General features: G+C 52.9%; 1 protein-coding gene across 1 annotated transcript in view; it reads left to right on the top strand.

Annotated features, from left to right (window-relative positions):
• The first annotated feature begins 696 nt into the window (after nucleotides 1-696).
• The window catches only part of LOC132400064 (aquaporin-10-like), a 341,000-nt gene continuing 316,029 nt past the window's right edge, over nucleotides 697-25,667 (top strand). Inside the window, exons 1-2 of the mRNA XM_059981147.1 lie at nucleotides 697-867; nucleotides 7,855-7,981. Of these exons, the coding sequence (XP_059837130.1) occupies nucleotides 697-867; nucleotides 7,855-7,981 (298 nt within the window). The remainder of the gene's footprint in view (nucleotides 868-7,854; nucleotides 7,982-25,667) is intronic.

Raw genomic sequence — 25,667 nt, 5'->3', positions numbered from 1 at the left:
AGTGTGTTTGTCTGAGTGTGAGTGAGTTTGTGTGTGCACGCATGGAATTTGCACGTTCTCCCTGTGACCACGTGGGTTCCTTAAGAGCAGGGCAAATGGGTTAGTACAAGCTCTGTGGGCTGAAGGGCTGTGCAGCCACTGGCTGCCTTTGGAGAGCAGAGGGAGCCTTTTTGCCTCTGGCAGACAGATGCCATTGGGTCACAAGGGGTCCTGGAGTGGGACTGATGGCTCCCGTCTCTGTGATGGATGGGTTGATCAACCCCAGGGGTTTGCTGTCGATTTCCACTTGATGACAAAAGGACAGGGGGTGTTTTCACCAGGGCAGGTCTGGGGGTAGAGTATTACCAAAGCATGGGGGTCATGGAATGCCCCACCAAGGGAAGATGCGGCGTTGAGAGGGAGTGACGGGTAGAAATTGCCTCTGGGGTGGGCTACACTCTGAGTTTGAAAAGAAAGAGACGGGACACAGAGAAAGGGATCTCGGCGATGGAGTGGCAGGGGTTTCCACGGGGCGGGGGGTGGGAAAGAGGAGATGGATGTTGGGGGGAGCATTGTGGAGGGATCAGGAAAGGAAGCTGGGAGACAAGAGGTGGGTGTGGCCCCCAGGAAGGGGAGGGAGGAAGGGTGAGCTGCCTGTACTTGACCTGACCCTGACATTGGCTGGCCCCGTCACCAACTCCATCGCAGGTTGCCGGCATGACAGAGGTGGATGTTGCCATGCCGACAGAGGTTCGCCCTTCGCCTCCACGGGTGCTGGGGAAGGCCTGGACCTGGAGAAGGCTGAAGACCTTCCAGAGGAGTATACGACTGAAGAACGAGCTACTGAGGCAGTGCCTAGCTGAATTCCTCGGAGAGTACATATTGATCGTAAGTGTGGGGTCCAAACTCGCTGGGACCGGTCGAGGGTAGGCCTTCCTCTGCATCATTTACCACCGAGTGAAGCTCCCAGCCTGTCCTGAGAGCTCAAAGCCTCCAGACCCAGTAACGCCCCCGTGAATCGTTGTTTGCATTCTCTCCACCAAGTGGCGTAGAGGCTAGCCTGGCACAATCATAGCTTGGGGAGCTCTGGAACTCAGTTCCATCCTGATGCCGTTCTGTAAACAGTCTCCGTGCTTTCCACCAGGAGCTCCAGTTTCCTCCCACTGTCCAAAGGCGAGCTGGCTAGGCCATTGTAAATTGTCCCGTGATTAGGTTAGGGTCAATCGGGTTTGTTGGGGGTTGCTGGGGCAACGTGACTCAGAGGGCTGGGAGGGTCTTTTCCGCTAAATTAATAAATGGCCTCCTTCCTGCACCTGTTATATCACAAAGAACAGAACCAGGCTCGTCAACATCTCCCTTTGACTGAAACGCAACATCCCGGGGAATCTCCTCTGCACCCTCTCCAGTGCAGCCACCTCCTTCCTGCAGTGAGGAGACCTGAAATCACACAGTGCTCCAGCTGTGGCAGGAAGGATGGTCGATTTTCTAGTAGGGCGGTAACACCATTGTTGGTCCCCATTTCTCAGCTGGAGACCCTGGCTTCACCTCTGGCCATGTTTGCCCCCCAGACCCGGTGTGAAGCAAGTGTGCCCCCGTTGTTAGAGTGACCAGAAGGGATGTATTCTGGGATTTTTATAAAGGGCTTGGACGAGGAAGTGGAGGGTGGGCTTGCAGATGCCACACAGGTTGGTGGGGTTGTGGGTGGTGTAGAAGATTACAGTGACGGGATGCTGAGCTGGGCTGAGAAGAGGCAGGTACAGATCGAGCCAGAAAACTGCTCGGAAGGTTGAACCCTGCAGGCAGAGTGCAAGGTTAACAGCAAAGTTCTTAGCACTGCGGAGAAACAGATGGATCTTGGGGTCCACGTCGAGAGACCCCTCAACATTGCAGCACAAGTCGATAGGCTGGTTAAGAACTGGTTAGTTGGGTGGAAGGAGTTGAAGAGCCTCAGGGTAATGTTGCAGCTCTATCAAACTCTCTTATCAAGTTTATTGTTATCTGACAGTAAATATATACAACCAGATGAAAGAGTGCTCCGGACCGGGGAGCACTCACAAAACATGTGTCACACACAGCACGTAACCAAAGTATTACCACACGTAGTTGTAGTTCTGGAAATCAAAGTGTGCAGCACAGGTTAACGGTAAATAGTGAACTTTCACTGTCCTAGTTCGTTGTCCTGGTGACGGGACTTCGGTGGTGGCAGGGTATTCAATGGTCTGACAGCCTGACGGAAGAAGCTGTTACCCAGTCCTGATACTCCTGTACGTCCTTCCTGAGGGTCGTAGGTCAGAGAGATGGTGGGAGGGATCCTCAACAATGCTTTGTGCCCTTCACTGCAGTGCCCCCAGTAAATGTCACAAATAGTGATCCTCTGTAGGGCCTTGCGGCTTCCGTCCCTCACAGCCAGACAGGACACTCCCGATGGCTCCCCCACAGCGGTGGGGACCCTTGCTCACCCCAGACACTGCTGTGTCTTCCTGACTGGTGCCGAGCTTGCCTGTTCCGTGCACTTTGTCTTCACTCTCTCCACGACAGCGCCAGTGTTCAGTAGAGAGTGGCTGAACAGCGCCCTCCTGAAGTCCACAATCATCTCTTTCGTCCAACTTGAGAATCAGGTCGTTGTTCTCACACCATTTGACAAGGGCTTTTCCCTTTGGAGTGAAGGGGGGCGTGGTGAGAGGTAACATGAGGCACAGATCGAGTGGACAGCCAGAGACTTTTCCAAGGGCAGAAATGGCTAATACAAGGGGGCAAAAAATGTAACCCTTACAACCTGTTCCGGTCAAATTTGACTCATTTTGACATTTGACAGCAGTAAAAACACCTCAAATGCCATTTTTTAGCCGAAATTTGATGACTTTTCCTGAAGTGACCCAAAAATGCTCAAAAATGAAAATATTAAAAAATTTTGTACTTTTGTACATTTTTGTACATTGAGGCTGTTCCGGGTCAAATTTGACCCCTATCTATTGAAATGGATTTTAGATCTCTGAAACATTCATTAAGGATTACTCACCCATTTATGACTGTCAGATTAATTATACATTCTTAGCAGATCTGTGGTTCACAATTTGGTATAGACACTTGTTATGGGGGGATTCTCGGGCCGGGTCACTGTGAAGGTGTAGAATATGACCAGTATGTAAGGAGGAATGTCAGAGGTGGTGGGCACACGGAACGTGCTACCAGGAGTAATGGCAGAGGCAGATACATCAGGAACATTTAAGAGATTGTCCGACAGGCACATGGAAAAATGGGCCACATGGAAAGGAAGTGTTAGATTGATCTTGGAGTAGAGTCATAGAAAGGTACAGCATAGAAACAGGCTCTTCAACCCATCTAGTCTGTACTGAACCATTGAAATTTCCTACTCTCATTGACTGGCACTGCAGCCATAGCCCACCATACCCCTATCCACACTTCTCTTAAACATTGAAATCGAGCTTGCATGCACCACTTGTTCTACACTCCACACCTTCTGAGTGAAGAAGTTGTCCCTCATGTTCCCCTTAAATGCTTCATCTTTCACCCTTAACCCATTGCCTCTGGTTGTAGTCCCACCCAACCTCATTGGATAAAGCTCACTTGTGTTTACTCTATCAATATCCCTCGTAATTTTATATACCACTATCAAAGCTCCCCTCAGTCTTATGCACTCTAAGGAATACAGTCCTAACCTTTTCAATCTTCCCTTATAACCCAGGTCCTTCAGACCCAGCAACATCCTTGTAAATTTTCTCTTTCTTTTTCTTTCTTTTTATATCTTTTTATTAATTTTAAGAAAAACATAGATGAAATATGAATATAAAGCGTTTGAGAATACATAATTAATAGTTTAAATAGACAATCAGATATATAATAATCAATATATAAGGCCTCCCAAACTCACAGTATTTATGTAAAAGAGACAAAAAAAAGAGAAAAAAACCCCAAAAAAAGAGAAAAAAAACACTAACCAACACGGGCCAATATGTAATGTTAAATATACACAGCAGCGCCAATAACTCCGAACCTCCATCCAATCGATTAAGGATAATATAAGTAAGGTTTAGGAAAAGACAATTCAACTCATATGAAAATGTTGAATAAAAGGTCTCCAAGTTTCTTCAAATTTAACTGAAGGATCAAAGACAACACTTCTAATTTTTTCTAAACTCAAACAAGAGATAGTTTGAGAAAACCACTGAAATACAGTTGGAGGATTAATTTCTTTCCAATTCAATAACATAGATCTTCTAGCCATTAATGTAACAAATGCAATCATTCGTTGAGATGAAGCGGATAAACGATTATTATCTGTCATTGGTAAACCGAAAATTGCAGTAAAAGGATGCGGTTGAAAATTGATATTTAAAACTCTTGAAATAATACTGAAAATATCTTTCCAATAATTTTGTAAACAAGGACAAGACCAGAACATATGAGTCAATGAAGCAACATCAGAATGACATCTATCACAGGTTGAGTTAAGATGAGAATAAAATCGAGCCAGTTTATCCTTAGACATATGAGCTCTATGTACAACCTTAAATTGTATTAGGGCATGCTTAGCACAAATAGAGGACGAATTTACCAATAATAAAAATTTTTCCCATTGCTCAGTGGATATAGAACAATGCAACTTCTTGCCATTCCTTCTTAATTTTTTCTGATACATCTGACTGTAAATTCATGATCATCTTATAAATGATGGTTACTAAACCCTTTTGATCAAGATTAAGGGCTAAAATTCTATCTGTAATGTCCAATGGACATTCTTTCGAAAAAGACAGTAACTCATTATACAAAAAATTTCTAACTTGTAAATATCTAAAAAAATGGGTTTTAGGTAAATTCTATTTATTAGATAGCTGTTCAAAGGACATAATGTTATCATCCAGAAACAGATCACGAAAACATGTTATACCTTTTGTTTTCCATAAAAGAAAAGCTTGATCCATAGATGAAGGCCGAAAAAAATAGTTAGATATTATAGGACATGATAAAATAAATTTATTCAAACCAAAAAATTTACGAAATTGAAACCAAATTCGTAATGTATATCTGACTATAGGATTAGTTATCTGTTTATTCAATTTGAATAAAGAAAAAGGAAGTGAAGATCCTAAGATTGAAATCAATGAAAAATCTTGCACAGATTTACATTCCAAATTTACCCATTGTGGACAAGTAGCTATAGCCCATTCTTGTGTCCAGAATATTAAATATCGTATATTAACTGCCCAATAGTAAAATCTTAAGTTTGGTAAAGCCAAGCCGCCCTCCTTCTTAGGCTTCTGTAAATATTTTTTACCCAATCTAGGATTTTTGTTCTGCCACAAGTAAGAAGATATTTTGGAGTCAATAGTATCAAAGAAAGCTTTAGGAATAAAAATTGGTAATGCTTGAAATAAATATAAGAATTTAGGTAGTATCATCATCTTAATAGCATTAACTCTACCAACCAATGACAAAGATAGTGGAGACCAGCTAATAGCAAGTTGCTTAATTTGATCAATTAAAGGTAAAAAATTAACCTTAAATAAATCTTTATGTTTTTTAGTAATTTTAATACCTAAGTAAATAAAATAATCTGTAACAATTTTATATGGTAAATGTTTATAAATTGGAACTTGCATATTTAATGGAAATAGTTCACTTGTTAAAATTCAATTTATAACCAGAAAAGTTACTAAATTGAGCAAGCAAAGACGAAATAGCAGGAATAGATCTTTCAGGGTCAGATATATATATAATAACAAATCAGCATATAATGACAAATATATATAATAACATATAATAACAAATATATATAATAACAAATCAGTGTAGAATGATACTTTATACGTCCTCTCCCCACGGGTAATACCCAGAATAATGGGTGATTCACGAATAGCTATAGCCAACGGTTCTAAAGCAATGTCAAATAGTAAAGGACTTAAAGGGCAACCTTGCCTTGTACCACGAAATAACTGAAAAAAAGGGGATCTTTGATTATTGGTAAAAACCGAAGCTAAGGGCTTATGGTATATTAATTTAATCCATGATATAAATTTTGAACTAAAATTAAATTGTTGCATTGTATTAAATAAATATGGCCATTCAACTCTATCAAATGCTTTTTCAGCATCTAAAGAAATGACACATTCTGGTATTTTAGATAAAGAAGTATAAATAATATTAATTAATTTTCTAATGTTAAAAGATGAATGGCGATTTTTAATAAATCCAGTCTGATCTTCAGAAGTAAATTTTCTCTGTGCTCTTTCAACCTTATTTACATCTTTCCTGTAGGTAGGTGAACAAAACTGCGTCCAGTACTCCAAATTAGGATTCACCAACATCTTATACAACCTCAACATCACCTCCCATCTCCTGTACTCAATTCTTTGATTTATGAAGGCCAATGTGTCCAAGGCTTTCTTTACGACCCTGTCTACCTGTGACGCCACTTTCATTGAATTACGGATCTGAATTCCCAGATCCCTTGGTTCTACCACACTCCTCGGCGCCCCTAATGTTCACCATGTAAGACAAACTCTGGCTGGTCCTGCTAACGTGCAACACCTCACACTTGTCTGCATTAAATTCCACCTGCCATCTCCCTACCCATTTTTCCATCTGGTTCAGATAATGATGCAAGCCATGAGACCCTTCCTCACTACCACTACCCCCCCAATCATCTGTAAGTCTGCTGATCCAGTCAACCAGATTGTCATCAGGACCATTGATACAGATGACAAACACCAGCACCAATTCCTGCGCCACTCCACTGGTCACAGGCCTCAAGTCAGAGAGGCAGCCCTCTACCACTCTCCGGCTTCTCCCACAAAGCCAATTTACCACCTCATCTCGTGTCAAGCCACTGAGCCTCCTGTGTGGGACAGACGGACAGACAGACAGACAGACAGACGGACAGACAGACAGACAGACGGACAGACAGACAGACAGTCAGATGGACAGACAGACGGATGGATAGATGGACAGATGGACAGACAGACGGACAGATGGACAGACAGACAGACAGATGGACAGACAGACGGATGGACAGACAGACAGACAGACGGACAGACAGACAGACAGACAGACAGATGGACAGACAGACAGACAGACAGACAGACGGACAGACAGACAGACGGACAGACGGACAGACGGACAGATGGACAGACAGACGGACAGATGGACAGACAGACAGACAGATGGACAGACAGACGGATGGACAGATAGACAGACATACTTTATTGATCCGGAGGGAAATTGGGTTTCATTACAGCCGCTCCAGCCAATAGTGTAGAAATATAGCAATATAAAACTATAAATAATTAAATAATAATAAGTTAATCATGCCAAGTGGAAATAAGTCCAGGACCAGCCTGTTGGCTCAGGGTGTCTGACACTCCGAGGGAGGAGTTGTAAAGTTTGATGGCCACAGGCAGGAATGACTTCCTGTGACGCTCAGTGTTACATCTCGGTGGAATGAGTCTCTGGCTAAATGTACTCCTGTGCCTAACAAGTACATTATGGAGTGGATGGGAGACATTGTCCAAGATGACGTGCAACTTGGACAGCATCCTCTTTTCAGACATCACCATCAGAGAGTCCACAGAAATGCCTTACTAAAGTCCACGTAGACAACATTCTCTGCTTTGTCTTCATCAACTTCCCTGCAACCTCTTCGAAAAACTCCTTACAGACAGAACTCTGAACTCAGGAACACCCTAAGATGTATTAATCACCACCTACCATGGCACCCTGATGATGGGGCCAACAAGAGTATGTTTGTGGAGTTCCCAGTAGCTCCGTCAAGTAGGTTAAAAGACTGTCAAAACATGAAGGGCCAATTGGCTCGCACTGCACTGTTATGTTTTAATGTAAACTTCTTTGTCACCCTAGCTAATGGGATCGGCCTCTGTAGCGCAGGTCATCACCTACCACAACCAGAAAGGAAACTACCTGTCAATCAGCATGGGCTACGCCATTGGGGTCCTCTTTGGCATCTATGTGTCCAATGGAGTCTCAGGTAGGACATACCATCTGAGTGAAGAAACTCTGCCCAGGCTGACGACGGCACACTGTCAGACCGCTAAGACAACTGGTGGCCAATCCGACACCTGCTTGTTAATGCAATTATCTAAATAGCCAATCACATGGCAGCAACACAATGTGTAAAAGCATGCAGACGTGGTCAAGAGTTTCAATTGTTGTTCAGATCAAATGTGGGAATGGGGAATAAGTTAAACTCAATGACTTTGACCGTGGAATGATTAGGTGAGTGTGAGGGTCTGGGTGGAGTGGAGTGGTTAGGGGAGTGTGAGGGTCTGGGTGGTGTGGACTGGTTAGGTGAGTGTGAGGGTCTGGGTGGTGTGGAGTCGTTAGGGGAGTGTGATGGTCTGGGTGGTGTGGAATGGTTAGGTGAGTGTGAGGGTCTGGGTGGTGTGGAATGGTTAGGGGAGTGTGAGGGTCTGGGTGGTGTGGAATGGTTAGGTGAGTGTGAGGGTCTGGGTGGTGTGGAATGGTTAGGGGAGTCTGAGGGTCTGGGTGGTGTGGAATGGTTAGGTGAGTGTGAGGGTCTGGGTGGTGTGGAATGGTTAGGTGAGTGTGAGGGTCTGGGTGGTGTGGAATGGTTAGGGGAGTCTGAGGGTCTGGGTGGTGTGGAATGGTTAGGTGAGTGTGAGGGTCTGGGTGGTGTGGAATGGTTAGGTGAGTGTGAGGGTCTGGGTGGTGTGGAATGTTTAGGTGAGTGTGCGGGTCTGGGTGGTGTGGAATGTTTAGGTGAGTGTGCGGGTCTGGGTGGTGTGGAATGGTTAGGTGAGTGTGAGGGTCTGGGTGGTGTGGAGTCGTTAGGTGAGTGTGAGGGTCTGTGTGGTGTGGAATGGTTAGGTGAGTGTGAGGGTCTGGGTGGTGTGGAGTGGTTAGGTGAGTGTGAGGGTCTGGGTGGTGAGGAGTGGTTAGGTGAGTGTGAGGGTCTGGGTGGTGTGGAGTCGTTAGGTGAGTGTGAGGGTCTGTGTGGTGTGGAATGTTTAGGTGAGTGTGAGGGTCTGGGTGGTGTGGAGTCGTTAGGTGAGTGTGAGGGTCTGGGTGGTGTGGAGTGGTTAGGTGAGTGTGAGGGTCTGGGTGGTGTGGAATGGTTAGGGGAGTGTGAGGGTCTGGGTGGTGTGGAATGGTTAGGTGAGTGTGAGGGTCTGTGTGGTGTGGAATGGTTAGGTGAGTGTGAGGGTCTGGGTGGTGTGGAATGGTTAGGTGAGTGTGAGGGTCTGGGTGGTGTGGAATGGTTAGTTGAGTGTGAGGGTCTGGGTGGTGTGGAATGGTTAGGTGAGTGTGAGGGTCTGGGTGGTGTGGAATGGTTAGGGGAGTGTGAGGGTCTGGGTGGTGTGGAGTCGTTAGGTGAGTGGGAGGGTCTGGGTGGTGTGGAGTGGTTAGGTGAGTGTGAGGGTCTGGGTGGTGTGGAGTGGTTAGGGGAGTGTGAGGGTCTGGGTGGTGTGGAATGGTTACGTGAGTGTGAGGGTCTGTGTGGTGTGGAGTGGTTAGGTGAGTGTGAGGGTCTGGGTGGTGTGGAGTGGTTAGGGGAGTGTGAGGGTCTGGGTGGTGTGGAATGGTTAGGGGAGTGTGAGGGTCTGGGTGGTGTGGAGTGGTTAGGGGAGTGCGAGGGTCTGGGTGGTGTGGAATGGTTAGGTGAGTGTGAGGGTCTGTGTGGTGTGGAGTGGTTAGGTGAGTGTGAGGGTCAGGGTGGTGTGGAATGGTTAGGTGAGTGTGAGGGTCTGGGTGGTGTGGAATGGTTAGGTGAGTGTGAGGGTCAGAGTGGTGTGGAGTGGTTAGGGGAGTGTGAGGGTCTGGGTGGTGTGGAGTGGTTAGGGGAGTGTGAGGGTCTGGGTGGTGTGGAGTCGTTAGGTGAGTGTGAGGGTCTGTGTGGTGTGGAATGGTTAGGTGAGTGTGAGGGTCTGTGTGGTGTGGAATGGTTAGGTGAGTGTGAGGGTCAGAGTGGTGTGGAGTCGTTAGGTGAGTGTGAGGGTCTGGGTGGTGTGGAATGGTTAGGTGAGTGTGAGGGTCTGGGTGGTGTGGAATGTTTCGGTGAGTGTGAGGGTCTGGGTGGTGTGGAGTGGTTAGGTGAGTGTGAGGGTCTGTGTGGTGTGGAGTGGTTAGGTGAGTGTGAGGGTCTGGGTGGTGTGGAATGGTTAGGTGAGTGTGAGGGTCTGGGTGGTGTGGAATGGTTAGGTGAGTGTGAGGGTCTGGGTGGTGTGGAGTGGTTAGGGGAGTGTGAGGGTCTGGGTGGTGTGGAATGGTTAGGTGAGTGTGAGGGTCTGTGTGGTGTGGAGTGGTTAGGGGAGTGTGAGGGTCTGGGTGGTGTGGAATGGTTAGGTGAGTGTGAGGGTCTGTGTGGTGTGGAGTGGTTAGGGGAGTGTGAGGGTCTGGGTGGTGTGGAATGGTTAGGTGAGTGTGAGGGTCTGGGTGGTGTGGAATGGTTAGGTGAGTGTGAGGGTCTCGGTGGTGTGGAATGGTTAGGTGAGTGTGAGGGTCTGGGTGGTGTGGAGTGGTTAGGTGAGTGTGAGGGTCTGGGTGGTGTGGAGTGGTTAGGTGAGTGTGAGGGTCTGGGTGGTGTGGAATGGTTAGGTGAGTGTGAGGGTCTGGGTGGTGTGGAGTCGTTAGGGGAGTGTGAGGGTCTGGGTGGTGTGGAATGGTTAGGTGAGTGTGAGGGTCTGGGTGGTGTGGAATGGTTAGGTGAATGTGAGGGTCTGGGTGGTGTGGAATGGTTAGGGGAGTGTGAGGGTCTGGGTGGTGAGGAGTGGTTAGGTGAGTGTGAGGGTCTGGGTGGTGTGGAGTGGTTAGGGGAGTGTGAGGGTCTGGGTGGTGTGGAGTGGTTAGGGGAGTGTGAGGGTCTGGGTGGTGTGGAATGGTTAGGGGAGTGTGAGGGTCTGGGTGGTGTGGAATGGTTAGGGGAGTGTGAGGGTCTGGGTGGTGTGGAATGGTTAGGTGAGTGTGAGGGTCTGGGTGGTGTGGAGTGGTTAGGTGAGTGTGAGGGTCTGGGTGGTGTGGAATGGTAAGATGAGTGTGCGGGTCTAGGTGGTGTGGAATGGTTAGGTGAGTGTGAGGGTCTGTGTGGTGTGGAATGTTTAGGTGAGTGTGAGGGTCTGGGTGGTGTGGAGTGGTTAGGGGAGTGTGAGGGTCTGGGTGGTGTGGAGTGGTTAGGGGAGTGTGAGGGTCTGGGTGGTGTGGAGTGGTTAGGGGAGTGTGAGGGTCTGGGTGGTGTGGAGTCGTTAGGGGAGTGTGAGGGTCTGTGTGGTGAGGAGTGGTTAGGGGAGTGTGAGGGTCTGGGTGGTGTGGAGTGGTTAGGGGAGTGTGAGGGTCTGGGTGGTGTGGAATGGTTAGGTGAGTGTGAGGGTCTGTGTGGTGTGGAGTCGTTAGGTGAGTGTGAGGGTCTGGGTGGTGTGGAGTGGTTAGGTGAGTGTGAGGGTCTGTGTGGTGTGGAGTCGTTAGGTGAGTGTGAGGGTCTGGGTGGTGTGGAGTGGTTAGGTGAGTGTGAGAGTCTGGGTGGTGTGGAATGGTTAGGGGAGTGTGAGGGTCTGGGTGGTGTGGAATGGTTAGGGGAGTGTGAGGGTCTGGGTGGTGTGGAATGGTTAGGTGAGTGTCAGGGTCTGGGTGGTGTGGAGTGGTTAGGGGAGTGTGAGGGTCTAGGTGGTGTGGAGTGGTTAGGTGAGTGTGAGGGTCTGTGTGGTGTGGAATGATTAGGTGAGTGTGAGGGTCGGTGGTGTGGAGTCGTTAGGTGAGTGTGATTGTCTGGGTGGTGTGGAGTGGTTAGGGGAGTGTGAGGGTCTGGGTGGTGTGGAGTCGTTAGGTGAGTGTGATTGTCTGGGTAGTGTGGAATGGTTAGGTGAGTGTGAGGGTCTGTGTGGTGTGGAATGATTAGGTGAGTGTGAGGGTCTGTGTGGTGTGGAATGGTTAGGTGAGTGTGAGGGTCTGTGTGGAGTGGAGTCGTTAGGGGAGTGTGAGGGTCTGTGTGATGTGGAATGGTTAGGTGAGTGTGAGGGTCTGGGTGGTGTGGAATGGTTAGGTGAGTGTCAGGGTCTGTGTGGTGTGGAGTGGTTAGGTGAGTGTGAGGGTCTGGGTGATGTGGAATGGTTAGGGGAGTGTGAGGGTCTGGGTGGTGTGGAGTGGTTAGGGGAGTGTGAGGGTCTGGGTGGTGTGGAATGGTTAGGGGAGTGTGAGGGTCTGGGTGATGTGGAATGGTTACGTGAGTGTGAGGGTCTGGGTGGTGTGGAATGGTTAGGGGAGTGTGAGGGTCTGGGTGGTGTGGAATGGTTAGGTGAGTGTGAGGGACTGGGTGGTGTGGAATGGTTAGGTGAGTGTGAGGGACTGGGTGGTGTGGAATGGTTAGGTGAGTGTGAGGGTCTGGGTGGTGTGGAGTGGTTAGGTGAGTGTGAGGGTCTGGGTGGTGTGGAATGGTTAGGTGAGTGTGAGGGACTGGGTGGTGTGGAGTGGTTAGGTGAGTGTGAGGGACTGGGTGGTGTGGAGTCGTTAGGGGAGTGTGAGGGTCTGGGTGGTGTGGAATGGTTAGGGGAGTGTGAGGGTCTGGGTGGTGTGGAATGGTTAGGTGAGTGTGAGGGTCTGGGTGATGTGGAATGGTTAGGCGAGTGTGAGGGTCTGGGTGGTGTGGAGTGGTTAGGTGAGTGTGAGGGTCTGGGTGGTGTGGAGTCGTTAGGGGAGTGTGAGGGTCTGGGTGGTGTGGAATGGTTAGGTGAGTGTGAGGGTCTGGGTGGTGTGGAGTGGTTAGGTGAGTGTGAGGGTCTGGGTGGTGTGGAGTAGTTAGGGGAGTGTGAGGGTCTGGGTGGTGTGGAGTGGTTAGGGGAGTGTGAGGGTCTGGGTGGTGTGGAAGGGTTAGGTGAGTGTGAGGGTCTGGGTGGTGTGGAATGGTTAGGTGAGTGTGAGGGTCTGGGTGGTGTGGAATGGTTAGGTGAGTGTGAGGGTCTGGGTGGTGTGGAATGGTTAGGGGAGTGTGAGCGTCTGGGTGGTGTGGAGTGGTTAGGGGAGTGTGAGGGTCTGGGTGGTGTGGAGTGGTTAGGGGAGTGTGAGGGTCTGAGTGGTGTGGAGTCGTTAGGTGAGTGTGAGGGTCTGGGTGGTGTGGAATGTTTCGGTGAGTGTGCGGGTCTGGGTGGTGTGGAGTCGTTAGGGAAGTGTGAGGGTCTGGGTGGTGTGGAGTCGTTAGGGGAGTGTGAGGGTCTGGGTGGTGTGGAATGGTTAGGTGAGTGTGAGGGTCTGTGTGGTGTGGAGTGGTTAGGGGAGTGTGAGGGTCTGGGAGGTGTGGCATGGTTAGGGGAGTGTGAGGGTCTGGGTGGTGTGGAATGGTTAGGGGAGTGTGAGGGTCTGTGTGGTGTGGAGTGGTTAGGGGAGTGTGAGGGTCTGGGAGGTGTGGCATGGTTAGGGGAGTGTGAGGGTCTGGGTGGTGTGGAATGGTTAGGGGAGTGTGAGGGTCTGGGTGGTGTGGAGTCGTTAGGGGAGTGTGAGGGTCTGGGTGGTGTGGAATGGTTAGGTGAGTGTGAGGGTCTGGGTGGTGTGGAATGGTTAGGGGAGTGTGAGGGTCTGGGTGGTGTGGAATGGTTAGGTGAGTGTGAGGGTCTGGGTGGTGTGGAGTGGTTAGGTGAGTGTGAGGGTCTGGGTGGTGTGGAATGGTTAGGTGAGTGTGAGGGTCTGGGTGGTGTGGAATGGTTAGGTGAGTGTGAGGGTCTGAGTGGTGTGGAGTCGTTAGGGGAGTGTGAGGGTCTGGGTGGTGTGGAATGGTTAGTTGAGTGTGAGGGTCTGGGTGGTGTGGAGTGGTTAGGTGAGTGTGAGGGTCTGGGTGGTGCGGAACGGTTAGGTGAGTGTGAGGGTCTGGGTGGTGTGGAACGGTTAGGTGTGTGTGAGGGTCTGAGTGGTGTGGAACGGTTAGGTGAGTGTGAGGGTCTGGGTGGTGTGGAATGGTTAGGTGAGTGTGAGGGTCTGGGTGGTGTGGAGTCGTTAGGGGAGTGTGAGGGTCTGGGTTGTGTGGAATGGTTAGGTGAGTGGGAGGGTCTGGGTGGTGTGGAATGGTTAGGGGAGTGTGAGGGTCTGGGTGGTGTGGAGTGGTTTGGGGAGTGTGAGGGTCTGGGTGGTGTGGAATGGTTAGGGGAGTGTGAGGGTCTGGGTGGTGTGGAGTCGTTAGGGGAGTGTGAGGGTCTGGGTGGTGTGGAATGGTTAGGTGAGTGGGAGGGTCTGGGTGGTGTGGAATGGTTAGGGGAGTGTGAGGGTCTGGGTGGTGTGGAGTGGTTTGGTGAGTGTGAGGGTCTGGGTGGTGTGGAGTGGTTACGTGAGTGGGAGGGTCTGGGTGGTGTGGAATGGTTAGGTGAGTGGGAGGGTCTGGGTGGTGTGGAATGGTTAGGTGAGTGTGAGGGTCTGGGTGGTGTGGAGTGGTTAGGTGAGTGTGAGGGTCTGGGTGGTGTGGAATGGTTAGGTGAGTGTGAGGGTCTGGGTGGTGTGGAGTCGTTAGGTGAGTGTGAGGGTCTGGGTGGTGTGGAGTGGTTAGGTGAGTGTGAGGGTCTGGGTGATGTGGAGTGGTTAGGGGAGTGTGAGGGTCTGGGTGGTGTGGAGTGGTTAGGGGAGTGTGAGGGTCTGGGTGGTGTGGAGTGGTTAGGGGAGTGTGAGGGTCTGGGTGGTGTGGAGTGGTTAGGGGAGTGTGAGGGTCTGGGTGGTGTGGAGTGGTTAGGGGAGTGTGAGGGTCTGGGTGGTGTGGAGTGGTTAGGGGAGTGTGAGGGTCTGGGTGGTGTGGAGTGGTTAGGTGAGTGGGAGGGTCTGTGTGGTGTGGAATGGTTAGGTGAGTGTGAGGGTCTGGGTGGTGTGGAATGGTCAGGGGAGTGTGAGGGTCTGGGTGGTGTGGAGTGGTTAGGTGAGTGTGAGGGTCTGTGTGGTGTGGAATGATTAGGTGAGTGTGAGGGTCTGGGTGGTGTGGAATGGTTAGGGGAGTGTGAGGGTCTGGGTGGTGTGGAGTGGTTAGGTGAGTGTGAGGGTCTGGGTGGTGTGGAATGGTTAGGTGAGTGTGAGGGTCTGGGTGGTGAGGAGTGGTTAGGGGAGTGTGAGGGTCTGGGTGGTGTGGAGTGGTTAGGGGAGTGTGAGGGTCTGGGTGGTGTGGAGTCGTTAGGTGAGTGTGAGGGTCTGGGTGGTGTGGAATGGTTAGGTGAGTGTGAGGGTCTGGGTGGTGTGGAATGGTTAGGTGAGTGTGAGGGTCTGGGTGGTGTGGAATGGTAAGATGAGTGTGAGGGTCTGGGTGGTGAGGAGTGGTTAGGGGAGTGTGAGGGTCTGGGTGGTGTGGAGTGGTTAGGGGAGTGTGAGGGTCTGGGTGGTGTGGAGTGGTTAGGGGAGTGTGAGGGTCTGGGTGGTGTGGAGTCGTTAGGTGAGTGTGAGGGTCTGGGTGGTGTGGAGTGGTTAGGTGAGTGTGAGGGTCTGGGTGGTGTGGAGTCGTTAGGGGAGTGTGAGGGTCTGGGTGGTGTGGAGTGGTTAGCTGAGTGTGAGGGTCTGGGTGGTGTGGAATGGTTAGGGGAGTGTGAGGGACTGGGTGGTGTGGAATGGTTAGGTGAGTGTGAGGGTCTGTGTGGTGAGGAGTGGTTAGGGGAGTGTGAGGGTCTGGGTGGTGTGGAATGGTTAGGTGAGTGTGAGGGTCTGTGTGGTGTGGAGTGGTTAGGTGAGTGTCAGGGTCTGTGTGGTGTGGAGTGGTTAGGGGAGTGTGAGGGTCTGGGTGGTGTGGAATGGTTAGGTGAGTGTGAGGGTCTGGGTGGTGTGGAGTGGTTAGGTGAGTGTGAGGGTCTGTGTGGTGAGGAGTGGTTAGGTGAGTGTGAGGGTCTGGGTGGTGTGGAGTGGTTAGGGGAGTGTGTGGGTCTGGGTGGTGTGGAGTCGTTAGGGGAGTGTGAGGGTCTGGGTGGTGTGGAGTGGTTAGGTGAGTGTGAGGGTCTGGGTGGTGTGGAGTGGTTAGGTGAGTGTGAGGGTCTGGGTGGTGTGGAATGGTTAGGTGAGTGCGAGGGTCTGTGTTGTGTGGAATGGTTAGGGGAGTGTGAGGGTCTGGGTGGTGTGGAGTGGTTAGGGGAGTGTGAGGGTCTGGGTGGTGTGGAGTGGTTAGGGGAGTGTGAGGGTCTGGGTGGTGTGGAATGGTTAGGTGAGTGTGAGGGTCTGGGTGGTGTGGAATGGTTAGGTGAGTGTGAGGGTCTGTGTGGTGTGGAATGGTTAGGTGAGTGTGAGGGTCTGGGTGGTGTGGAATGGTTAGGTGAGTGTGAGGGTCTGGGTGGTGTGGAGTGGTTAGGTGAGTGTGAGGGTCTGTGTGGTGAGGAGTGGTTAGGTGAGTGTGAGGGTCTGGGTGGTGTGGAGTGGTTAGGGGAGTGTGTGGGTCTGGGTGGTGTGGAGTCGTTAGGGGAGTGTGAGGGTCTGGGTGGTGTGGAGTGGTTAGGTGAGTGTGAGGGTCTGGGTGGTGTGGAGTGGTTAGGTGAGTGCGAGGGTCTGTGTTGTGTGGAATGGTTAGGGGAGTGTGAGGGTCTGGGTGGTGTGGAGTGGTTAGGGGACTGTGAGGGTCTGGGTGGTGTGGAGTGGTTAGGGGAGTGTGAGGGTCTGGGTGGTGTGGAGTGGTTAGGGGAGTGTGAGTGTCTGGGTGGTGTGGAGTGGTTAGGGGAGTGTGAGGGTCTGGGTGGTGTGGAATGGTTAGGGGAGTGTGAGGGTCTGGGTGGTGTGGAATGGTTAGGTGAGTGTGAGGGTCTGTGTGGTGTGGAGTGGTTAGGTGAGTGTGAGGGTCTGGGTGGTGTGGAGTGGTTAGGTGAGTGTGAGGGTCTGGGTGGTGTGGAATGGTTAGGTGAGTGTGAGGGTCTGGGTGGTGTGGAGTCGTTAGGTGAGTGTGAGTTTCTGGGTGGTGTGGAATGGTTAGGGGAGTGTGAGGGTCTGGGTGGTGTGGAATGGTTAGGTGAGTGTGAGGGTCTGGGTGGTGTGGAATGGTTAGGTGAGTGTGAGGGTCTGGGTGGTGTGGAGTGGTTAGGGGAGTGTGAGGGTCTGGGTGGTGTGGAATGGTTAGGTGAGAGTGAGGGTCTGGGTGGTGTGGAATGGTTAGGTGAGAGTGAGGGTCTGGGTGGTGTGGAGTGGTTAGGTGAGTGTGAGGGTCTGGGTGGTGTGGAATGGTTAGGTGAGTGTGAGGGTCTGGGTGGTGTGGAGTCGTTAGGTGAGTGTGAGGGTCTGGGTGGTGTGGAATGGTTAGGTGAGTGTGAGGGTCTGGGTGGTGTGGAGTGGTTAGGGGAGTGTGAGGGTCTGGGTGGTGTGGAGTGGTTAGGGGAGTGTGAGGGTCTGGGTGGTGTGGAGTGGTTAGGGGAGTGTGAGGGTCTGGGTGGTGTGGAGTTGTTAGGGGAGTGTGAGGGTCTGGGTGGTGTGGAGTGGTTAGGGGAGTGTGAGTGTCTGGGTGGTGTGGAATGGTTAGGTGAGTGTGAGGGTCTGAGTGGTGTGGAGTGGTTAGGTGAGTGTGATTGTCTGGGTGGTGTGGAATGGTTAGGGGAGTGTGAGGGTCTGTGTGGTGTGGAATGATTAGGTGAGTGTGAGGGTCTGGGTGGTGTGGAGTCGTTAGGTGAGTGTGAGGGTCTGGGTGGTGTGGAGTCGTTAGGTGAGTGTGAGGGTCTGGGTGGTGTGGAGTGATTAGGTGAGTGTGAGGGTCTGGGTGGTGTGGAGTCGTTAGGTGAGTGTGAGGGTCTGGGTGGTGTGGAGTGATTAGGTGAGTGTGAGGGTCTGGGTGGTGTGGAGTGATTAGGTGAGTGTGAGGGTCTGGGTGGTGTGGAGTGATTAGGTGAGTGTGAGGGTCTGGGTGGTGTGGAGTCGTTAGGGGAGTGTGAGGTTCTGGGTGGTGTGGAATGGTTAGGTGAGTGGAGGGTCTGGGTGGTGTGGAATGGTTAGGTGAGTGTGAGGGTCTGGGTGGTGTGGAATGGTTAGGTGAGTGGAGGGTCTGGGTGGTGTGGAATGGTTAGGTGAGTGTGAGGGTCTGGGTGGTGTGGAATGGTTAGGTGAGTGTGAGGGTCTGTGTGGTGTGGAGTGGTTAGGGGAGTGTGAGGGTCTGGGTGGTGAGGAATGGTTAGGTGAGTGTGAGGGTCTGGGTGGTGTGGAGTGGTTAGGTGAGTGTGATTGTCTGGGTGGTGTGGAATGGTTAGGTGAGTGTGAGGGTCTGGGTGGTGTGGAATGGTTAGGTGAGTGTGAGGGTCTGTGTGGTGTGCAATGGTTAGGTGAGTGTGAGGGTCTGGGTGTTGTGGAGTGGTTAGGTGAGTGTGAGGTTCTGGGTGGTGTGGAGTGGTTAGGTGAGTGTGAGGGTCTGGGTGGTGTGGAGTGGTTAGGTGAGTGTGAGGGTCTGGGTGGTGTGGAGTGGTTAGGTGAGTGTGAGGGTCTGGGTGGTGTGGAATGGTTAGGGGAGTGTGAGGGTCTGGGTGGTGTGGAATGGTAAGGTGAGTGTGAGGGTCTGGGTGGTGTGGAATGGTTAGGGGAGTGTGAGGGTCTGGGTGGTGTGGAGTGGTTAGGGGAGTGTGTGGGTCTGGGTGGTGTGGAGTGGTTAGGGGAGTGTGAGGGTCTGGGTGCTGTGGAGTGGTTAGGGGAGTGTGAGGGTCTGGGTGGTGTGGAGTGGTTAGGGGAGTGTGAGTGTCTGGGTGGTGTGGAATGGTTAGGTGAGTGTGAGGGTCTGGGTGGTGTGGAGTGGTTAGGGGAGTGTGAGTGTCTGGGTGGTGTGGAATGGTTAGGTGAGTGTGAGGGTCTGGGTGGTGTGGAGTGGTTAGGGGAGTGTGAGGGTCTGGGTGGTGTGGAGTGGTTAGGGGAGTGTGAGGGTCTGGGTGGTGTGGAGTGGTTAGGGGAGTGTGAGTGTCTGGGTGGTGTGGAATGGTTAGGTGAGTGTGAGGGTCTGGGTGGTGTGGAGTGGTTAGGGGAGTGTGAGGGTCTGGGTGGTGTGGAGTGGTTAGGGGAGTGTGAGGGTCTGGGTGGTGTGGAGTGGTTAGGGGAGTGTGAGGGTCTGGGTGGTGTGGAGTGGTTAGGTGAGTGTGAGGGTCTGGGTGGTGTGGAGTCGTTAGGTGAGTGTGAGGGTCTGGGTGGTGTGGAGTGGTTAGGGGAGTGTGAGGGTCTGGGTGGTGTGGAGTGGTTAGGGGAGTGTGAGGGTCTGGGTGGTGTGGAGTGGTTAGGGGAGTGTGAGGGTCTGGGTGGTGTGGAGTGGTTAGGTGAGTGTGAGGGTCTGTGTGGTGGGGAATGGTTAGGTGAGTTTGAGGGTCTGTGTGGTGTGGAATGGTTACGTGAGTGTGAGGGTCTGGGTGGTGTGGAATGGTTAGGTGAGTGTGAGGGTCTGGGTGGTGTGGAATGTTTAGGTGAGTGTGAGGGTCTGGGTGGTGTGGAATGGTTAGGGGAGTGTGAGGGTCTGGGTGGTGTGGAATGGTTAGGTGAGTGTGAGGGTCTGGGTGCTGTGGAGTGGTTAGGGGAGTGTGAGGGTCTGGGTGGTGTGGAGTGGTTAGGGGAGTGTGCGGGTCTGGGTGGTGTTTAGTGGTTAGGTGAGTGTGAGGGTCTGGGTGGTGTGGAATGGTAAGGTGAGTGTGAGGGTCTGGGTGGTGTGGAATGGTAAGATGATGTGAGGGTCTGGGTAGTGTGGAGTGGTTAGGGGAGTGTGAGGGTCTGGGTGGTGTGGAGTGGTTAGGGGAGTGTGAGGGTCCGGGTGGTGTGGAGTGGTTAGGGGAGTGTGAGGGTCTGGGTGGTGTGGAGTGGTTAGGGGAGTGTGAGGGTCTGGGTGGTGTGGAGTGGTTAGGGGAGTGTGAGGGTCTGGGTGGTGTGGAGTGGTTAGGTGAGTGTGAGGGTCTGGGTGGTGTGGAATGGTTAGGTGAGTGTGAGGGTCTGGGTGGTGTGGAATGGTAAGATGAGTGTGAGGGTCTGGGTGGTGTGGAGTGGTTAGGGGAGTGTGAGGGTCTGGGTGGTGTGGAGTGGTTAGGGGAGTGTGAGGGTCCGGGTGGTGTGGAGTGGTTAGGGGAGTGTGAGGGTCTGGGTGGTGTGGAGTGGTTAGGGGAGTGTGAGGGTCTGGGTGGTGTGGAGTGGTTAGGGGAGTGTGAGGGTCTGGGTGGTGTGGAGTGGTTAGGGGAGTGTGAGGGTCCGGGTGGTGTGGAGTGGTTAGGGGAGTGTGAGGGTCTGGGTGGTGTGGAATGGTTAGGGGAGTGTGAGGGTCCGGGTGGTGTGGAGTGGTTAGGTGAGTGTGATTGTCTGGGTGGTGTGGAGTGGTTAGGGGAGTGTGAGGGTCTGGGTGGTGTGGAGTCGTTAGGGAAGTGTGAGGGTCTGGGTGGTGTGGAGTCGTTAGGGGAGTGTGAGGGTCTGGGTGGTGTGGAATGGTTAGGTTAGTGTGAGGGTCTGGGTGGTGTGGAATGGTTAGGTGAGTGTGATTGTCTGGGTGGTGTGGAATGGTTAGGGGAGTGTGAGGGTCTGGGTGGTGTGGAATGGTTAGGTGAGTGTGAGGGTCTGTGTGGTGTGGAATGGTTAGGGAAGTGTGAGGGTCTAGGTGGTGTGGAGTGGTTAGGAGAGTGTGAGGGTCTGGGTGGTGTGGAATGGTTAGGTGAGTGTGAGGGTCTGGGTGGTGTGGAATGGTAAGGTGAGTGTGAGGGTCTGGGTGGTGTGGAGTGGTTAGGGGAGTGTGAGGGTCTGGGTGGTGTGGAGTGGTTAGGGGAGTGTGAGGGTCTGGGTGGTGTGGAGTGGTTAGGGGAGTGTGAGGGTCTGGGTGGTGTGGAGTGGTTAGGGGAGTGTGAGGGTCTGGGTGGTGTGGAGTGGTTAGGGGAGTGTGAGTGTCTGGGTGGTGTGGAATGGTTAGGTGAGTGTGAGGGTCTGAGTGGTGTGGAGTGGTTAGGTGAGTGTGATTGTCTGGGTGGTGTGGAATGGTTAGGGGAGTGTGAGGGTCTGTGTGGTGTGGAATGATTAGGTGAGTGTGAGGGTCTGTGTGGTGTGGAGTGGTTAGGGGAGTGTGAGGGTCTGGGTGGTGAGGAATGGTTAGGTGAGTGTGAGGGTCTGGGTGGTGTGGAGTGGTTAGGTGAGTGTGATTGTCTGGGTGGTGTGGAATGGTTAGGGGAGTGTGAGGGTCTGGGTGGTGTGGAATGGTTAGGTGAGTGTGAGGGTCTGTGTGGTGTGGAATGGTTAGGTGAGTGTGAGGGTCTCGGTGGTGTGGAGTGGTTAGGTGAGTGTGAGGGTCTGTGTGGTGTGCAATGGTTAGGTGAGTGTGAGGGTCTGGGTGTTGTGGAGTGGTTAGGTGAGTGTGAGGTTCTGGGTGGTGTGGAGTGGTTAGGTGAGTGTGAGGGTCTGGGTGGTGTGGAGTGGTTAGGTGAGTGTGAGGGTCTGGGTGGTGTGGAATGGTTAGGTGAGTGTGAGGGTCTGGGTGGTGTGGAATGGTAAGGTGAGTGTGAGGGTCTGGGTGGTGTGGAGTGGTTAGGGGAGTGTGAGGGTCTGGGTGGTGTGGAGTGGTTAGGGGAGTGTGTGGGTCTGGGTGGTGTGGAGTGGTTAGGGGAGTGTGAGGGTCTGGGTGCTGTGGAGTGGTTAGGGGAGTGTGAGGGTCTGGGTGGTGTGGAGTGGTTAGGGGAGTGTGAGTGTCTGGGTGGTGTGGAATGGTTAGGTGAGTGTGAGGGTCTGGGTGGTGTGGAGTGGTTAGGGGAGTGTGAGGGTCTGGGTGTTGTGGAGTGGTTAGGGGAGTGTGAGGGTCTGGGTGGTGTGGAGTGGTTAGGGGAGTGTGAGGGTCTGGGTGGTGTGGAGTGGTTAGGTGAGTGTGAGGGTCTGGGTGGTGTGGAGTCGTTAGGTGAGTGTGAGGGTCTGGGTGGTGTGGAGTGGTTAGGGGAGTGTGAGGGTCTGGGTGGTGTGGAGTGGTTAGGGGAGTGTGAGGGTCTGGGTGGTGTGGAGTGGTTAGGGGAGTGTGAGGGTCTGGGTGGTGTGGAGTGGTTAGGGGAGTGTGAGTGTCTGGGTGGTGTGGAATGTTTAGGTGAGTGTGAGGGTCTGGGTGGTGTGGAATGGTTAGGGGAGTGTGCGGGTCTGGGTGGTGTGGAGTGGTTAGGTGAGTGTGAGGGTCTGGGTGGTGTGGAATGGTTAGGGGAGTGTGAGGGTCTGGGTGGTGTGGAGTGGTTAGGGGAGTGTGCGGGTCTGGGTGGTGTGGAGTGGTTAGGTGAGTGTGAGGGTCTGGGTGGTGTGGAATGGTTAGGTGAGTGTGAGGGTCTGGGTGGTGTGGAATGGTAAGATGATGTGAGGGTCTGGGTAGTGTGGAGTGGTTAGGGGAGTGTGAGGGTCTGGGTGGTGTGAAGTGGTTAGGGGAGTGTGAGGGTCCGGGTGGTGTGGAGTGGTTAGGGGAGTGTGAGGGTCTGGGTGGTGTGGAGTGGTTAGGGGAGTGTGAGGGTCTGGGTGGTGTGGAGTGGTTAGGGGAGTGTGAGGGTCTGGGTGGTGTGGAATGGTTAGGGGAGTGTGAGGGTCTGGGTGGTGTGGAATGGTTAGGTGAGTGTGATTGTCTGGGTGGTGTGGAATGGTTAGGGGAGTGTGAGGGTCTGTGTGGTGTGGAATGATTAGGTGAGTGTGAGGGTCTGTGTGGTGTGGAGTGGTTAGGGGAGTGTGAGGGTCTGGGTGGTGAGGAATGGTTAGGTGAGTGTGAGGGTCTGGGTGGTGTGGAGTGGTTAGGTGAGTGTGATTGTCTGGGTGGTGTGGAATGGTTAGGGGAGTGTGAGGGTCTGGGTGGTGTGGAATGGTTAGGTGAGTGTGAGGGTCTGTGTGGTGTGGAATGGTTAGGTGAGTGTGAGGGTCTCGGTGGTGTGGAGTGGTTAGGTGAGTGTGAGGGTCTGTGTGGTGTGCAATGGTTAGGTGAGTGTGAGGGTCTGGGTGTTGTGGAGTGGTTAGGTGAGTGTGAGGTTCTGGGTGGTGTGGAGTGGTTAGGTGAGTGTGAGGGTCTGGGTGGTGTGGAGTGGTTAGGTGAGTGTGAGGGTCTGGGTGGTGTGGAATGGTTAGGTGAGTGTGAGGGTCTGGGTGGTGTGGAGTGGTAAGGTGAGTGTGAGGGTCTGGGTGGTGTGGAGTGGTTAGGGGAGTGTGAGGGTCTGGGTGGTGTGGAGTGGTTAGGGGAGTGTGTGGGTCTGGGTGGTGTGGAGTGGTTAGGGGAGTGTGAGGGTCTGGGTGCTGTGGAGTGGTTAGGGGAGTGTGAGTGTCTGGGTGGTGTGGAATGGTTAGGTGAGTGTGAGGGTCTGGGTGGTGTGGAGTGGTTAGGGGAGTGTGAGGGTCTGGGTGTTGTGGAGTGGTTAGGGGAGTGTGAGGGTCTGGGTGGTGTGGAGTGGTTAGGGGAGTGTGAGGGTCTGGGTGGTGTGGAGTGGTTAGGTGAGTGTGAGGGTCTGGGTGGTGTGGAGTCGTTAGGTGAGTGTGAGGGTCTGGGTGGTGTGGAGTGGTTAGGGGAGTGTGAGGGTCTGGGTGGTGTGGAGTGGTTAGGGGAGTGTGAGGGTCTGGGTGGTGTGGAGTGGTTAGGGGAGTGTGAGGGTCTGGGTGGTGTGGAGTGGTTAGGGGAGTGTGAGTGTCTGGGTGGTGTGGAATGTTTAGGTGAGTGTGAGGGTCTGGGTGGTGTGGAATGGTTAGGGGAGTGTGAGGGTCTGGGTGGTGTGGAATGGTTAGGTGAGTGTGAGGGTCTGGGTGCTGTGGAGTGGTTAGGGGAGTGTGAGGGTCTGGGTGGTGTGGAGTGGTTAGGGGAGTGTGCGGGTCTGGGTGGTGTGGAGTGGTTAGGTGAGTGTGAGGGTCTGGGTGGTGTGGAATGGTTAGGTGAGTGTGAGGGTCTGGGTGGTGTGGAATGGTAAGATGATGTGAGGGTCTGGGTAGTGTGGAGTGGTTAGGGGAGTGTGAGGGTCTGGGTGGTGTGAAGTGGTTAGGGGAGTGTGAGGGTCCGGGTGGTGTGGAGTGGTTAGGGGAGTGTGAGGGTCTGGGTGGTGTGGAGTGGTTAGGGGAGTGTGAGGGTCTGGGTGGTGTGGAGTGGTTAGGGGAGTGTGAGGGTCTGGGTGGTGTGGAATGGTTAGGGGAGTGTGAGGGTCTGGGTGGTGTGGAATGGTAAGATGAGTGTGAGGGTCTGGGTGGTGTGGAGTAGTTAGGGGAGTGTGAGGGTCTGGGTGGTGTGGAGTGGTTAGGGGAGTGTGCGGGTCTGGGTGGTGTGGAGTGGTTAGGTGAGTGTGAGGGTCTGGGTGGTGTGGAATGGTTAGGTGAGTGTGAGGGTCTGGGTGGTGTGGAATGGTAAGATGAGTGTGAGGGACTGGGTGGTGTGGAGTGGTTAGGGGAGTGTGAGGGTCTGGGTGGTGTGGAGTGGTTAGGGGAGTGTGAGGGTCCGGGTGGTGTGGAGTGGTTAGGGGAGTGTGAGGGTCTGGGTGGTGTGGAGTGGTTAGGGGAGTGTGAGGGTCTGGGTGGTGTGGAATGGTTAGGTGTGTGTGAGGGTCTGAGTGGTGTGGAGTGGTTAGGTGAGTGTGATTGTCTGGGTGGTGTGGAGTGGTTAGGGGAGTGTGAGGGTCTGGGTGGTGTGGAGTCGTTAGGGAAGTGTGAGGGTCTGGGTGGTGTGGAGTCGTTAGGGGAGTGTGAGGGTCTGGGTGGTGTGGAATGGTTAGGGGAGTGTGAGGGTCTGGGTGGTGTGGAATGGTTAGGTGAGTGTGAGGGTCTGTGTGGTGTGGAATGGTTAGGGAAGTGTGAGGGTCTGGGTGGTGTGGAGTCGTTAGGTGAGTGTGAGGGTCTGGGTGGTGTGGAATGATTAGGTGAGTGTGAGGGTCTGGGTGGTGTGGAATGGTTAGGTGACTGTGAGGGTCTGGGTGGTGTGGAGTGGTTAGGTGAGTGTGAGGGTCTGGGTGGTGTGGAGTCGTTAGGTGAGTGTGAGGGTCTGGGTGGTGTGGAATGGTTAGGTGAGTGTGAGGGTCTGGGTGGTGTGGAATGATTAGGTGAGTGTGAGGGTCTGGGTGGTGTGGAATGGTTAGGTGAGTGTGAGGGTCTGGGTGGTGTGGAATGGTTAGGTGAGTGTGAGGGTCTGGGTGGTGTGGAGTCGTTAGGTGAGTGTGAGGGTCTGTGTGGTGTGGAATGATTAGGTGAGTGTGAGGGTCTGGGTGGTGTGGAATGGTTAGGTGAGTGTGAGGGTCTGGGTGGTGTGGAATGGTTAGGTGAGTGTGAGGGTCTGGGTGGTGTGGAATGGTAAGATGAGTGTGAGGGTCTGGGTGGTGTGGAGTGGTTAGGGGAGTGTGAGGGTCTGGGTGGTGTGGAGTGGTTAGGTGAGTGTGAGGGTCTGGGTGGTGTGGAGTCTTTAGGGGAGTGTGAGGGTCTGGGTGGTGTGGAGTGGTTAGCTGAGTGTGAGGGTCTGGGTGGTGTGGAATGGTTAGGGGAGTGTGAGGGACTGGGTGGTGTGGAATGGTTAGCTGAGTGTGAGGGTCTGGGTGGTGTGGAATGGTTAGGGGAGTGTGAGGGACTGGGTGGTGTGGAATGGTTAGGGGAGTGTGAGGGACTGGGTGGTGTGGAATGGTTAGGTGAGTGTGAGGGTCTGTGTGGTGAGGAATGGTTAGGTGAGTGTGAGGGTCTGGGTGGTGTGGAATGTTTAGGTGAGTGTGAGGGTCTGGGTGGTGTGGAATGGTTAGGTGAGTGTGAGGGTCTGGGTGCTGTGGAGTGGTTAGGTGAGTGTGAGGGTCTGGGTGCTGTGGAGTCGTTAGGTGAGTGTGAGGGTCTGGGTG

Source organism: Hypanus sabinus, chromosome 9, assembly GCF_030144855.1.
Source record: "Hypanus sabinus isolate sHypSab1 chromosome 9, sHypSab1.hap1, whole genome shotgun sequence".
NCBI lineage: Eukaryota > Metazoa > Chordata > Chondrichthyes > Myliobatiformes > Dasyatidae > Hypanus > Hypanus sabinus.
This window is presented reverse-complemented; position numbering and strand designations above follow the sequence as displayed.